We start from the raw sequence: 16,687 nt of genomic DNA on the forward strand, positions 1-16,687 counted from the left end.
AACCAACAATGCAGTTTACATTTAAAAAAAAATTGGAATGCATGATTTGTGACCAGTTGTCACGTTCCTGACCTGTTTTCTTTTGTCTTGTATTTATTTAGTTGGTCAGGGCGTGAGTTGGGTGGGTTTGTCTATGTGTGATTTTCTATGTTGGGATGTTTGTGTTCGGCCGGGTATGATTCTCAATCAGAGGCAGCTGTCAATCGTTGTCCCTGATTGAGAATCATACTTAGGCAGCCTGGGTTTCACGTGTGTTTTGTGGGTGTTTGTATCTCGTGTCAGTGTTCGTGCCACACGGGACTGTTTTCGGTTTGGTCACGTTTGTTGTTTTTGTATTTGTAAGTGTTCAGTTTACGTTCATTAAATAATGACCACTTTCCACTCCTGCGTCTTGGTCCGATCCATGCTCCTCCTCGTCTGAGGAGGAGAACGACTATGACGACCGTTACACCAGTACTAGAAAACGTGGTTAGAACAGTAAATACATTTTGCTTCATACATACGGTATGCTGTTGTAGAAACGACAACACAATATACAGAAAATATGGCACTTACTTTGATAGGAACGCACGTCCAAAGTTATTATTTGTAATGAAAACGATAATTAAGGCAAAACAACAAAAAAGGCAATGCGGGTGCCAGCCAGAAAATGTGCGAGTCGGGAAAAAGTTTGTCTGACTAGAGATGCGCACTGGGGAAGTGATTGATGACTGGCTCAGTAAAGCATCAAAAATAAATATACCGCAAAGGTGAAATGGGTTAATTCTTATGTGAGTTAATGAGGAGGCGGAACACACCTCAATTCAAACTGATGTTGGAAAATAAAAATTGTTTGAAAATAATTTGAAATTGACAAGTTGAAACAGCCTGCGCTGCCCTGCTAATTATCTATAGGTTAACGGTCCAGTTACGTAACGATCACGTTTTGGAACAGTGAATGCATTCTGACATCATCACGCACATATAAATACTCACACTGTGGCGACTGTTAAAGATATTTGGAACTCAAGCGTGAAAAGCTTAAGCGGCAGACCTAGACCCTGTCACACATCACACTGAATGAGCCAAGATGTCCGACATGGCATAGCATAGCTAAAATCGTACAGTCTGTGCGGGCCTTAAGCCCAAATATTAAAAGGATAGTTCTGGATTTAGCCCTTTATCTACTTTCCCAGAGTCAGATGAACTTGTGGATACCATTGTTATTTCTCTATTTGCAGTTTGATGGAAGTTGCATTCTAGCGTTTGCGCAATGACTGGAAGTTTTTGGGAACAGCTTGCTTGATAGCTGTTCCTATGGATTCGTCATTGTGCTAACACTATATAGCATTGGCTCGCGAAACTACCTCTAACTTCCTGCATACTGGACGCAGAGACATAAATATGGTATCCACGAGTACATCTGACTCTGATCCTTGAAGCAATTTCACTAACAATTACAAACAATCAACCTCACATAAACGTTAGCCCCATATTTATTTATTTATTTTATTGAACCTTTATTTAACTAGGCAAGTCAGTTAAGAACAAATTCTTATTTACAATGACGGTCTACTGGGGAACAGTGGCTTAACTGCCTTGTTCAGGGGCAGAATGACAGATTTTTACCTTGTCAGCCCATGGATTCAATCCAGTAACCTTTCGGTTACTGGCCCAACGCTCTAACCTCTAACCATTAGGCTACCTGCCGCCCCTTAAACCCCAGTCCACTTGTTGCAATATCTTCCACTTCAAATGACTCTTCAAATCTCAGAACAGGAAGACTTCCTGGCCCCCAACCAACCACTTGTTATTGTCGAACCAACAGCAATTTTTTGCCATGTCAAGTCGAGCCCCCTATTCAGTCGACTAACAGAAAAGGCCAAAGGGGGTAGAGCCATTGATCAGAATGTAAATTAAAGATGACTAGTGGCCGCAGCTGGCCCTGGTCTGCGTGTGACTCCCCACGGACATGTGGGGCCGAAGCTTAGCCCACTGGGTGAGTTCCTTTCAGGATGAGGGATCCACCTCGCCGGGTCGTTCAGTCCACTCATTAAGTGAAGGGGATGCGTCCCAAATGACACCCTATTCCCTTGATAGTGCACTACTTTTGACCAGCCCTGTTCAAAAGTAGTGCACTATACAGGGAATATGGTGCCATTGCAGTGAGATCCGGCCAACAACGGTATCCAATGGAGCGATTTTCCCTCTCAGAGGAAAGGCTGATATAATTGATATAAGATTTTTACCCTCAGATTTTAATCATCGGCCCAACAACCAACGATAACAGTTTTGTGAGAGACTTTTGATGTTTCGGCTAGATGTGGTATTTTTTTTCTCATGAGATTGTAATTTTCCCAAGTGGGAGGTCTTGAATGGTCACCAATGGCCTTGTCACGCCCTGGCCTTAGTTATCTTTGTTTTCTTTATTATTTTAGTTAGGTCAGGGTGTGACATGGGGGATGTTTGTGTGTTTTTGTCTAGTCGAGGGTGTTTGTATTGTCTAGGGGGTTTTGGTAGAGTTTATGGGGTTGTGTTCAGTGTAGGTGTTTAGGTAAGTCTATGGTTGCCTGAGTGGTTCTCAATCAGAGACAGCTGTCTATCGTTGTTTCTGATTGGGAGCCATATTTAAGGCAGCCATAGGCATTAGGCAGGTTGTGGGTAATTGTCTATGTCTAAACGTTAGTAGCTTGTGTCTGCACTTTCGTTTTTGTAGCTTCACGGTCGTTTTTTGTTCGTTTGTAAAAGTGTTTCGTTTCGTGTTCATCTTCTCTCAATAAAAAGGAAGATGTATTCGTATCACGCTGCGCCTTGGTCCACTCTTCCACATAAAGACGATCGTGACAGGCCTTTTGTTTGTTCAAGGAGTTAGTAGCTCTAGGGGCTTTGTTGTCCTTTTTTAAACCTTTTCTATGGTTCATATGAAATTGAGAATTTACATTTGAAGAAGTGAAAAGGGTTTGTGGAAACGGTTTGTGAACTTTATCTTTTGATTTGAGCAAGCGTCATGCACTTTTGACCAATGAGGGACCAGTCCACACCTCCAAGTCGAGCCAATGGAAAAAGACTCCCAAGTTTGTTGTTGTGGAGCAGTGAACTGACCTGACCACAGCACTCCGAGGCCTGACCAGAGAGGTTTGTGGGGCAACTAGTTTTTTTTTAAGGCAAAGTGTTTGACCCTGAAAGGGGTCCAAGGGGGACGCTCATTCACAGAGCAGCATCGGGAGTGCAGCGAACAATACTGTCAGTTCCCATTTGTATGATGTACTGTAAATCTAACGGGCTCAGACTGCTGTGGCTCCTTATCATAACATCCTCCTGTGTGAGGCGGAATATTTGTTCTGAAGCACTCCAACCCGACAGCCTTAAACACAGACTGGTCAGGGGTAGGAGGAGGATTTGTTTGCTCTGGGGTTGTATTGGGAAGTATACATGAGTTAACATAATACAAGTGGAGCCCCCAGAGTTTATAAGGCCCATATAGGCCTCCGAATGCTCTTGTTCTGTTTGGGCAAGATGGCGGAATCAGAAGGTTCTTGTATTGCATCAAGTTTGGATCCTAGGGAGAAGTTTGTGTTAGGGATGTGACAAATGTAAACATTTTCTTAACGTTTAAGCAGCATTTTTATTCTCTCTGCTTAAACGATAGGAACAAATCCTAAAATTACGTGAATTCAGATATGGTTCTGCGTATGACCGTTAAGGGGCAATGCAGTTCAATCTACAGTAGTCCTGGCTACCTACCATACGGCGCTCATCTTACTGCTGTCCCCCACCCACTCCGCAGTAGTTAATGCCATTTTAGCTTCTCTGCTGTGTGCCTCTCCTCCATGTTGTCAGTACAAGGGACTTCATGTCCCACTTCTCATCAATGTGACGGCTCGCTGCAGTGATGTATGACAGCGTGTTCATAGACGTCCATCAATCTGTTGTTAACACCACGTATGGTGTTTGAGAGCTCACACTTTGTATTTGCAGAGCAATCATTGTACAATTTCTCCATCTGGGCCGTGACATTTTTTCGACATGGCATCTTTTAGTGTGGTTCTAGATATTTCATTAGGACATTGAAGCAGACACCCTCTACTGTTGACAATGGCTGCATATCAACTGCAATCATTTCTGTAATCGGCGCTGTGATTTTCTCACTCCGTCCGTTATCTCACTGCTGTCAGCAACGGGTTGGGTCTCACGGTGCCTTTTCGTTTTGGTTAGGGAGCAGCTACTCTTCCTGGGGTCCGGCAAAGTTAAGCCAGTTATACAATTTAAAAAACATTACAATACATTGATTACAGAATTCACAACACATTAAGTGTGTGTCCTCGGGCCCATACTCCACTACCACATATCTACAATGCAAAATATTAAAATGGCGCCGACAAAGATGGTTGCCTCGCTTCGCGTTCTTAGGAAACTATGCAGTATTTTGTTTTTTTTATGTATTATTTCTTACATTGTTACCCCAGGAAATCTTAAGTCTTATTACATACAGCTGGGAAGAACTATTGGATACAAGAGCAAAATCATTTTACCAACATTACGACCAGGAATAAGACTTTCCTGAAGCAGATCCTCTCTTCAGACCACCACCCAGGACATAGATCTAATCCCAGCAGTTGACCGAAAACAACGGCGACACAGAAGGGGCAAACAGAGCGGTCTTCTGGTCAGGCTTCGTAAACGGGCACATCGCTCACCGCTCTCGAGTATACTACTCGTCAATGTCCAGTCTCTTGACAACAAGGTAGATGAAATTCGAGCAAGGGTTGCCTTCCAGAGAAACATCAGAGATTGTAACATTCTCTGTTTCACAGAAACATGGCTCTCTCGGGATATGTTGTCTGAATCGGTCCAGCCACAGGGCTTCTCCATGCATCGCGCCAACAGAGATAAACACCTCTCTGGGAAGAGGAAGGGCGGGGGTCTATGCTTTATGATTAACAACCCATGGTGTAATCATAACAACACACAGGAACTCAAGTCCTTCTGCTCACCCGACCTAGAATTCCTTACAATCAAATAACTGCCTTTCTAACGGCCATTAGTGACAGCTGTGCACATCCCCCCCCTCAAGTGAACACCAAGACGGTCCTCAAGGAGCTTTACTGGTCTCTATGTAAACTGGAAACTATATACCCGGAGGCTGCGATCATTGTAGCTGGGGATATTAACAAAGCAAATTTGAGATACAGTAAATGTTACCTAAATTTGATCAGCATACTGATTGCACGACACGTAGGGCTGATACCCTCGACCACTGCTACTCTAACTTCCACGATGCACACAAAGCCCTCCCCCGCCCTCCCTTCGGCAAATCCGACCACGATGCCATCTTGCTCGTCCCGGCTCATAGGCAGAAAATCAAACAGGATGTACCAGTGCCGAGAACCATTCAACACTGGTCTGATCAATCGGAAGCCACGCTCCATGATTGTTTTGATCACCCGGACTGGAATATGTTCCAGTCAGCCTCAGAGAATGACATTGAGTTGCTTGTATACAACTTTTTGATGTATTTTATACTTAATTTTTTTTTTATTGTCCTCCATCCCCTTGTATGGGATTTCTTCAACTTTCTAAAGGCCCCATTGCGACATCATCACTTCCAACTTCCATTCACTGTAAATACAATAATACAACTTTTGACACAAATCAGATACTTTGACCACTTTTTTTATAACTTAGACAAAAGGTTAGAGGGTATGACATGTTGGTCTACAGTACCAGTCAATAGTTTGGACTAGAGGTCGACCGATTAGGATTTTTCAACGCCGATACCGATACCGATTATTGGAGGACAAAAAAAGGCGATACCGATTTATTATTATATTTTAATATATATATATCATACACACACATATTTTTGTAATAATGACAATTGCAACAATACTGAATGAACAATGAACACTTTTATTTTCACTTAATATAATACATAAATACACACACACACAGCTCTGAAGTGACAATGATACTGAATAGTCTGCTTAGGAGACAAATACTCTCAACTGTTTGAATAAAAATAGAGTTTAAGTTACCTGTGATGAATGTTTAAAACAAAAACTTAAATTTCTATATGCAGGAAATACTATTTTAATAATGGGCATGGTAGGAATTGACAACCAAAGTGCAGTCACAATTCCCATGACACCTAGCAAAATCTGAAAAGCGGTTCCTTCATTTATTCCATAGGATATTTTTAGATTCATGTAGGCTTACACCACCGTGCCAATTTTATAACTGTGTAGATATCCATAGGACAAGGTAACTCTGATCAATATTGGCTAAATATAAGTGAAGATCATTTTTTTTTGTAGAGTGGATTTATGAAAATATGTTGACAAACGTTACCTTATCCTAGTGAGATTTACACGGGTATCAAAACGTCGAGGCGGTTTAAGCCTGCACGAAACACAGACCTTATTTGAAGTAGATCAAGACATTCTCTATGGAAGACATGAACGGTAAAATAACGAAGGAACCCCTTTCAAGTACAGCCGCAAATTATTACAGGAATTATAACGCGTCAACTATTTCTCTGTAAACCATATACAGTGGGGAGAACAAGTATTTGATACACTGCCGATTTTGCAGGTTTTCCTACTTACAAAGCATGTAGAGGTCTGTAATTTTTATCATAGGTACACTTCAACTGTGAGAGGCGGAATCTAAAACAAAATTCCAGAAAATCACATTGTATGATTTTTAAGTAATTAATTTGCATTTTATTGCATGACATAAGTATTTGATACATCAGAAAAGCAGAACTTAAATATTTGGTACAGAAACCTTTGTTTGCAATTACAGAGATCATACGTTTCCTGTAGTTCTTGACCAGGTTTGCACACACTGCAGCAGGGATTTTGGCCCACTCCTCCATACAGACCTTCTCCAGATCCTTCAGGTTTCGGGGCTGTCGCTGGGCAATACAGACTTTCAGCTCCCTCCAAAGATTTTCTATTGGGTTCAGGTCTGGAGACTGGCTAGGCCACTCCAGGACCTTGAGATGCTTCTTACGGAGCCACTCCTTAGTTGCCCTGGCTGTGTGTTTCGGGTCGTTGTCATGCTGGAAGATCCAGCCACGACCCATCTTCAATGCTCTTACTGAGGGAAGGAGGTTGTTGGCCAAGATCTCGCGATACATGGCCCCATCCATCCTCCCCTCAATACGGTGCAGTCATCCTGTCCCCTTTGCAGAAAAGCATCCCCAAAGAATGATGTTTCCACCTCCATGCTTCACGGTTGGGATGGTGTTCTTGGGGTTGTACTCATCCTTCTTCTTCCTCCAAACATGGCGAGTGGAGTTTAGACCAAAAAGCTCTATTTTTGTCTCATCAGACCACATGACCTTCTCCCATTCCTCCTCTGGATCATCCAGATGGTCATTGGCAAACTTCAGATGGGCCTGGACATGCGCTGGCTTGAGCAGGGGGACCTTGCGTGCGCTGCAGGATTTTAATCCATGATGGCGTAGTGTGTTACTAATGGTTTTCTTTGAGACTGTGGTCCCAGCTCTCTTCAGGTCATTGACCAGGTCCTGCCGTGTAGTTCTGGGCTGATCCCTCACCTTCCTCATGATCATTGATGCCCCACGAGGTGAGATCTTGCATGGAGCCCCAGACCGAGGGTGATTGACCGTCATCTTCAACTTCTTCCATTTTCGAATAATTGCGCCAACAGTTGTTGCCTTCTCACCAAGCTGCTTGCCTATTGTCCTGTAGCCCATCCCAGCCTTGTGCAGGTCTGCAATTTTATCCCTGATGTCCTTACACAGCTCTCTGATCTTGGCCATTGTGGAGAGGTTGGAGTCTGTTTGATTGAGTGTGTGGACAGGTGTCTTTTATACAGCTAATGAGTTCAAACAGGTGCAGTTAATACAGGTATTGAGTGGAGAACAGGAGGGTTTCTTAAAGAAAAACGAACAGGTCTGTGAGAGCCGGAATTCTTACTGGTTGGTAGGTGATCAAATACTTATGTCATGCAATAAAATGCAAATTAATTACTTAAAAATCAAACAATGTGATTTTCTGGATTTTTGTTTTAGATTCCGTCTCTCACAGTTGAAGTGTACCTATGATAAAAATTACAGACCTCTACATGCTTTGTAAGTAGGAAAACCTGCAAAATCGTCAGTGTATCAAATACTTGTTCTCCCCACTGTACCTTTGACTAATCCGGAAACTATCACCTCGAAAACAAAACGTTTATTCCGTTCCGTATTTTATCTAACGGGTGGCATCCATGAGTCTAAATATTCCTGTTACATTGTACAACCTTCAATGTTGTCATAATTACGTAAAATTCTGGCAAATTAGTTCGCAAAGAGCCAGGCGGCCCAAACTGTTGCATATACCCTGACTGGGTGCAATGAACGCAAGAGAAATTACACAATTTAACCTGGTTAATATTGCCTACTAACCTGGATTTATTTTAGCTAAATATTCAGGTTTAAAAATATATACTTGTGTATTGATTTTAAGAAAGGCATTGATGTTTATGGTTAAGTACACATTGGAGCAATGACAGTCATTGATTGATTGTTTTTTATAAGATAAGTTTAATGCTAGCTAGCAACTTACCTTAGCTTACTGCATTCGCTAACAGGCAGGCTCTTCGTGGAGTGCAATGTAATCAGGTGTTAGACTAGTTAACTGTAACGTTGCAAGATTGGATCCCCCGAGCTGACAAGGTTAAAAATCTGTCATTCTGCCCCTGAACGAGGCAGAACGTTCCTAGGCCGTCATTGAAAATAAGAATGTGTTCTTAACTGACTTCCCTAGTTAAATAAAGATTAAAAAGGTGTAAAAAAATCTATAAATAAAATAAAATAGGCAAATCGGCGCCCAAAAATACCATTCCGATTAATCGGTCGACCTCTAGTTTGGACACACCTACTCATTCAAGGGTTTTTCTTTATTTTACTATTTTCTACATTGTAGAATAATAGTGAAGACATCAAAACTATGAAATAACACATGTGGAATCATGTAGGAACCAAAAACGTGTTAAACAAATATATTTACAATTTGAGATTCTTCAAAGTAGCCACCCTTTGCCTTGACGACAGCTTTGCACACACTTGGCATTCTCTCAACCATTGTTAAATCAAATAAAAAATTTGTTGTCACATGCGCCGAATACAACAGTAGACCTTACAGTGAAATGTTTACTTACAAGCCCTTAACAAACAATGCAGTTTTAAGAAAATACAACAACAAAAAAGTAATAGATAAGAATAGCAAATAATTATATTATAAAAAAGCAGCACTAAATAACAATAGTGGGGCTATATACAGGGAGTACCGGTACATTATGTACATGTAGGTAGAGTTATTAAAGTGGCTATGCATAGATAATAACAGAGAGTAGCAGCAGTGTAAAAAGGGGGGGGCAATGCAAAAGTCTGGGTAGCCATTTTATTAGATGTTCAGGAGTCTTATTGCTTGGAGGTAGAAGCTGTTAAGAAGCTTCATGGACCTAGACTTGGCACTCCGGTACCGCTTGTTGTGCGGTAGCAGAGAGAACAGTCTATGACTAGGGTGGCTGGAGTCTTTGACAATTTTTTGGGCCTTCCTCTGACACCGCCTGGTATAGAGGTCCTGGATGGCAGGAAACTTGGCCCCAGTGATGTACTGGGCCGTACGCACGACCCTCTGTAGTGCCTTGCGGTCAGAGGCCGAGCAGTTGCCATGATGCAACCCGTCAGGATGCTCGATGGTGCAGCTGTAAAACTTTTTGAGGATCTGAGGACCCATGTCAAATCTTTTCAGTCTCCTGAGGGGGAATATGTTTTGTCGTTGTTAGTGATGTGGATGCCAAGGAACTTGAAGCTCTCAACCTGCTCCACTACAGCCCCGCCGATGAGAATGGGGGCGTGCTCAGTCCTCCTTTTTCCTGTTGTCCACAATCATCTCCTTTGTCTTGATCACGTTGAGGGAGAGGTTGTTGTCCTTGCACCACACGGTCAGGTCTCTGACCTCCTCCCTATAGGCTTTCTCATCGTTGTCGGTGATCAGGCCTATCACTGTTGTGTTGTCAGCAAACTTAATGATGGTGTTGGAGTTGTGCCTGGCCATGCAGTCATGAGTGAAGAGGGAGTACAGGAGGGGACTGAGCAGCCACCCCTAAGGGGCCCCCTTGTTGAGGATCAGCGTGGCAGATGTGTTCTTACCTACCCTTACCACCTGGGGGTGGCCCGTCAGGAAGTCCAGGATCCAGTTGCAGAGGGAGGTGTTTAGTCCCAGGGTCCTTAGCTTAGTGGTGAGCTTCGTGGGCACTATGGTGTTGAACGCTGAGCTGTAGTCAATGAATAGCATTCTCACATAGGTGTTCCTTTTGTCCAGGTGGGAAAGGGCAGTGTGGAGTGCAATAGAGATTGCATCATCTGTGGATCATGTTGGTGCGGTATGCAAATTGGAGTGGGTCTAGGGTTTCTGGGATAATGGTGTTGATGTGAGCCATGACCAGCCTTTCAAAGCATTTCATGGCTACAGACGTGAGTGCTACAGGTCGGTAGTTATTTAGGCAGGTTACCTTAGTGTTCTTGTGCACAGGGACTCATGTAACCTGCTTGAAACATGTTGGTATTACAGACTCAGACAGGGGAGAGGTTGAAAATGTCAGAGAAGACACTTGCCAGTTGGTCAGCGCATGCTTGGAGTACACGTCCTGTTCCGTCTGGCCCAGCGGCCTTGTGAATGTTGACCTGTTTAAAGGTCTTACTCATATCGGCTGCGGAAAGTGTGATCACACAGTCATCTGGAACAGCTGATGCTCTCATGCATGTTTCAGTGTTACTAGCCTCGAAGCGAGCATAGAAGTTATTTAGCTCGTCTGGTAGGCTTGTGTCACTGGGCAGCTCTCGGCTGTGCTTCCCTTTGTAGTCTGTAATAGTTTGCAAGCCCTGCCAATCCGACGAGCGTCGGAGCCGGTGTAGTACGATTCGATCTTAATCCTGTATTGATGCTTTGCCTGTTTGATGGTTCGCAGGAGGGCATAGTGGGATTTCTTATAAGCTTCCCGCTCTTTGAATGCGGCAGCTTTACCCTTTAGCTCAGTGTGATTGTTGCCTGTAATCCATGGCTTCTGATTGGGGTATGTACGTACAGTCACTGTTACAACATGATTACATATGTGCTATTTCATAGTTTCGATATCTTCACTCTTATTCTACAATGTAAAAATGAAGAAAACCACTTGAATGAGTAGGTGTTCTAAAACTTTTGACTGGTGCTGTACATCTCTTCTATTACCGCTATGGTCTAACAATACAGCTGTTTTAGTAACCACATCAATATTTTTGACTTTTTTTGCAAACAACTGCTGTTTTGACCACTCCCCCAACAAGTCAGACAAAAACAGAGGGTATGAAATCTTTCTCTACTTCTGTACTTTTGAAAACTGAAGAAATATTAAGAATAGTGTCTACTTATCAATAGAACTAGCTGTTTTTGTAACCCATCAATTGCTCTCTTTCTAAATGTAGTAAGTCATGTCAGAAGCTAACAGATTCATTACTTACCAACAGCCTAAAATTCCAATAAAACTACATCACGGTTTGAAGTTTACTTTCCTTTCCACGCATGAATCTAGCAAAGATGTTTTGTGGGTCAGAGTGCAGTATTTATTTAGTTTAAAGAAAAACGTTTGTTGTTAGCATGTTTTCACACTAGCTTTATCCATAAGGGAGCAGTGTTGCCAAGGCTACTGTTGCCTAGCAGCGCTTGACTCGTAGAGAGAGAACGTCTTCATAGCTGAACACATAACTACTGACCACAAGTCCTGACCACAACTACTAACCACAACCACTGAACTACTGACCACAACCACACAAATATTTACCACACAACTACTGACCACACAGCCCAGACCACAACCACACAACTACTGACTACAACCACACAACTACTGACCACACATCTAATCACCATAACTACTGACCACCTACTGGCTACGACTACTGACCACAATTACTGACCAATATAACTGATCAAAATTACTGACCACAACCACACAGCTACTGATCACAACCACTGCACACAACTTCTGACCACACCTACTGACCACACAACTACAGAACCACTCAATTACTGACCACAACCACATATTTACTGACCCCACAATTACTGACCACAACCACAAAACTACTGAACCACTACTGAACCACAAAACTATTGACCACAAAACTACTGACTACAAAACGACTGATCACAACCACTGAACAGAACTACTGACCACACAACTACTAACCACTCAACTACTGACCACAACCACACAACTACTGATCACAACCACTGAACAAAACTACTGACCACAACTACTGACCACAACCACACAATAACTGACCACACAACTAGGGTTGCCAACTTTCTCACTACCAAATAAGGGACAGTGTATATTCATATTATTTTTCAATTGGAAAGGCAGAACATTTTTATATTCCATTTAGTCTATAGCTTTACTAAAATTGTAACATTATGTAAACGTATGTGAATAAACCTCAAAAATAAATTCTCAAAGTATTCAAAATTTGAACCTTTACAACAACAAAAAAAACTTTTCAAATGCAAAAAGGAAAAGAGGCTTCACTTGCCGCGATTTTGTAATTTTCCACAGTAGACGTCACGAAGACCAATATTGCTACAGTAGCACCTTTAGCCAGTGTGGCCTTGTGCATTTCTGTGGATACATGCTGAGTTAGGTCATTCTCCCCTCCATGGCCAAATGAGAATTCCCGACGGCATAAAGTACAGAGGGTTTTCGTCAGTCACCACTGACGGGATGACCCCACGTCTTTTTTCCTTGCCATTGTTTGTTGTAGCTGCCCAGTCTTTTCCTTTTTGCAGGTTTATCCATATTTCCTTGATATGCCAAACCCGACCGAACAACAACAGAAATGACTTACAGGAATGGCCGCGTTTACGCTATACTGTGATTGGATGAATATACGGGACAGGGGAGGTCCCGTATGGGACAAACCAATTTAGCCCAATATAAAGGACATCCCGGCTAATACGGGAGAGTTGGCAACCCTACAGACAACTACTGACCGCAGCCACAGAACTTCTGACCATAACCACACAACTGCCTACCACATCAAGTGACCACAACCACACAACTTCTGACCACACAACTACTGACCACACATCTAACCACCACAACTACTGACCACAATCACCTGGCCACAACTACTGACCACAATTACTGCTCACAACCACACAACTACTGACCAGAACCACACAACTACTTATTCACACTACTGACCACTGGTGACCACTAACTTCTGGCCACAAAGATAAAACTCCTGACCACACAACTACTGAACCACACAACTACTAACCACTACTACTGACCACAACAGCTGACCAAAACAACTGACCAAAACAACTGACTATCGATGGGCATTCGAAAAGATTCCACTATTCAAATAATATAATAGTGAAACTACTTCAACTTTTTCCACTACCACAAAAATAATTTGAGGTTTAGCAAGCCCCACAACTTTACTCGTAAATTTACAATCTCGTTGACTCAAAACATTTCAGCTTTTTGTTTATTTATTTGTAAATGTTTCTGAAAACATAATTCCACTCTAACATTATGTGGTATTGTGTGTAGAATGTGACACTTTTAAGATTAATTTATTGAAACCGTTATATTATATCGTGGAACCCGTATCACAGTCAAGACACCAATTTTATAGTAAAAAAAAACATGATGTAAGATAAAATTGAACAGAATATTTTTCTAATTGAAAAAAGTTGCTACTGCGAAGTGATGCGCATATCACGTCTGGAACAGTTATTCTCAAAAGAGTCATCATTTGAAACTGGGCTCAATTTGGCGAGTTGAAAGACTGTCTTTTCGATATGCAGACGTTGGATTTAGTTTATTCTGCCTGTTCTTTTGAATTTTTAAAATGGATGAAGAATTCCACATTGAACACTGCATGGTGATGAATTATGGCCACAACATCTGGTTTGGTGAGTAGGCCTAGGCTTAATGATTCTGATTTAAAATTAGCTTTTTGTCTTCATCAAACTAATGTTTTTGTGTGTTTTCAGTGTGGAACCTGTCTATGTTTAGGGGTGTTATAGCCTAGGCTAACCAATCCTAAATGCAAAGGCTCCCGAGTGGTGCAGCAGTCTAAGGCACTGCATCTCAGTGCTAGAGGCGTCACTACAGATCCTGGTTCTATTCCAGGCTGTATCACAACCGGCCGTGATTGGGAGTCCCATAGGGCAGCGCACGATTGGCCCAGTGTCGTTAGGGTTTGGCCGGGGTAGGCCGTCATTGTAAATAAGAATTTGTTCTTAACTGACTTACCTAGTTAAATAAATAAATATGTATATAATAATAACAGTTCACAAAGTGGCCTAAGCGGAAAATAGACAGTACACAATTATTCCAAAACTGCAGCTCGTTGTTGGAACACCAGTCCATTTTGAATTTATGATAAACCTGTCGTCATTGGGCAAGGAATTTAGCTCGTGTATCCCATCAGTTACAGTGGTGGCTCAACTAAAAGTTTTGAGATTATGCTGCGGCATTTAGAGGTAATTTGTGGTTTAGTACGGCACCCTGCGTCACTGCTTCATTGCTCCAGATCACTACAAGGGGGAGGTAGAGCACTGATTACTCTTTTGAGTCCCAAGGCGCTGATGTGTCTGTATCTGACAATAAATGGGCAACATAAACAAAATAGAAACTGATAATTGTGCACGACTTCAAAATAAAATTTCAGTGAACTGAATGATGAGGATGAAGAAGGTAATTGAATTTGTAACAATAGTGTAAGAATTGCTATTCCTCTGTCCTGCACGCGCACACCCTGAAAAAAATATATTTTGGGGTTTCTACTCGTCAGTATTACTTACTAAAACTGTTGTTACACTAAGGTTTTTATTCTAAGAGAAACAAAAACGTTGAATTATATTCCATGATATTCTTAAGATGTATGTGTTGACTGAATATAAGCAAGTGATGTCTGCTAAATAATCAAGTTGATGGCGCAGTCATATGGCCTCGGCACCGACATAACGCTGAGTGACTCACTCATTCATGGCTTTGAATCAAAATAAATAAGTACCAACATTCTTTCTGATAGTCTTTAATAAAGAAATATTTTGGTTATCCTGACCTGGACACCATTTATTATAATAGCCATTAAAGACAATTTCATATTATTATGTACACTGAACATCAATATAAACATGCAACAATGTAAAAGATTTCACTGAGTTAGTTCATATAAGGAAATCAGTCAACATCATCAGTACTGACTTACCAATCATGTATGTAGTGAATAAGTAGTCAAGCATGTATTATTGAGTAGAACTTGTAAGGTAGTGATGAATAGTTTTTTTTCATGAGTTTGTGGCGATATACTGCCATCTGGTGGTGACTAGAAACAATTGCATAATAGTAATGATTACAAATGGATGGTCCTTGAAAATACATTTTAGTTCCTGAAAAAGTTATTGAATTTCACTTGCCACTGTCTATACGAACCCTGTGAATGAGACTTGGACGTGTAGCATGGCAAGACTACGTATTATCTTACTCTACTCCCTCTCCCTTTGGTAGCCTTTTGAGCTAAAGCCTAGGTATTAGCTCAGGGAGCTAACGCAAATCTTCATGTCTTAGACAAGGCTACTCATACTCTGTAGAGTTCTCTTCCTCTGCTCTCTCTGCGGGCTCTTTAGTCACAACATGTGTCAGCTTCCCAAGCTCCAAGTTTTCAGGTCTTAGACAAGGTTACTCATCATGCTAGCATGGTTCACCCAACCACATCCATACACTAGCACATTAAGCCCACTCTGTAGAGTGTGTTGTCTAACTATGCTTTCTCTGTGGTTTTTGTGTAGTCGCGACATGGAGAGTAAAGACACCCTGCGAGGCCTGCAGAAGATTGAGGACCGCCCTGAGGAGAGGATGATCCGGGAGAAGCTCAAAGCCACCTGCATGCCCACCTGGAAGCACGAATGGCTGGAGAGACGCAGTAGGAGGGGCCCTGTGGTGAGCTGCTGTAACCTGACACACAAACACATGCGCGATCATGCAGACACACTCACACGCACATATACACACACACACAGGGCCATGATCTGCCCAACGATACCTCTTTTTCAGACCAACTCAATGCATTTTATGCACGCTTCGACAATGACAACAACTTACCGTGCATGAGGGCCCCCGCCGACATAGAGGACTGGGTGATCGCAACACTCGCAAGGCCGCAGTGCTGGATGGTATTCCAGGGAGCGTTCTCAGAGCATGCGCAAGAAATGTTGGCAGGCATTTTCACTGTAATTTACACAATTTACTGCCCCAACAGATCCATAGACGACACAATCTCAATTGCACTCCAAACTGCACTCCTCCACCTAGATTTAAAAAAAGACCTATGTGAGAATGCTGTTAATTGACTCCAGCTCAGCGTTCAACACCATTGTCCCCTCCAAGCTCATCACCAAGCTTAGGACCCTGGGACTGAACTCCTCCCTCTGCCACTGGATCCTGGACTTCATGACTGGCCGAGCCCAATTGGTGAGGGTTGGCAACACCACCTCCACCATGCTGACCCTCAACACGGCGGGCCCACAGTGTGTGTGCTTAGTCCCCTCCTGTACTCCCTGTTCACCCACGGCTGCGTGGCCAAGCACGACTCCAACACCATCATCAAGTTTGCTGATGACACAAGGGTGGTAGG

The 16,687-nt window shown here is 42.4% G+C and overlaps 1 protein-coding gene across 2 annotated transcripts in view; it reads left to right on the plus strand.

The window, feature by feature from the left end:
• The window catches only part of LOC139552020 (mitogen-activated protein kinase kinase kinase 1-like), a 117,970-nt gene that overhangs the window by 40,508 nt on the left and 60,775 nt on the right, over positions 1 to 16,687 (plus strand). For both annotated transcript variants that reach the window (XM_071363354.1, XM_071363355.1), the window contains exon 2: positions 15,843 to 15,993. In XM_071363354.1, coding sequence (XP_071219455.1) covers positions 15,843 to 15,993 — 151 coding nt within the window. The remainder of the gene's footprint in view (positions 1 to 15,842; positions 15,994 to 16,687) is intronic.

This window comes from Salvelinus alpinus, chromosome 24 (genome assembly GCF_045679555.1).
Source record: "Salvelinus alpinus chromosome 24, SLU_Salpinus.1, whole genome shotgun sequence".
Taxonomy (NCBI): Eukaryota; Metazoa; Chordata; class Actinopteri; order Salmoniformes; family Salmonidae; genus Salvelinus; species Salvelinus alpinus.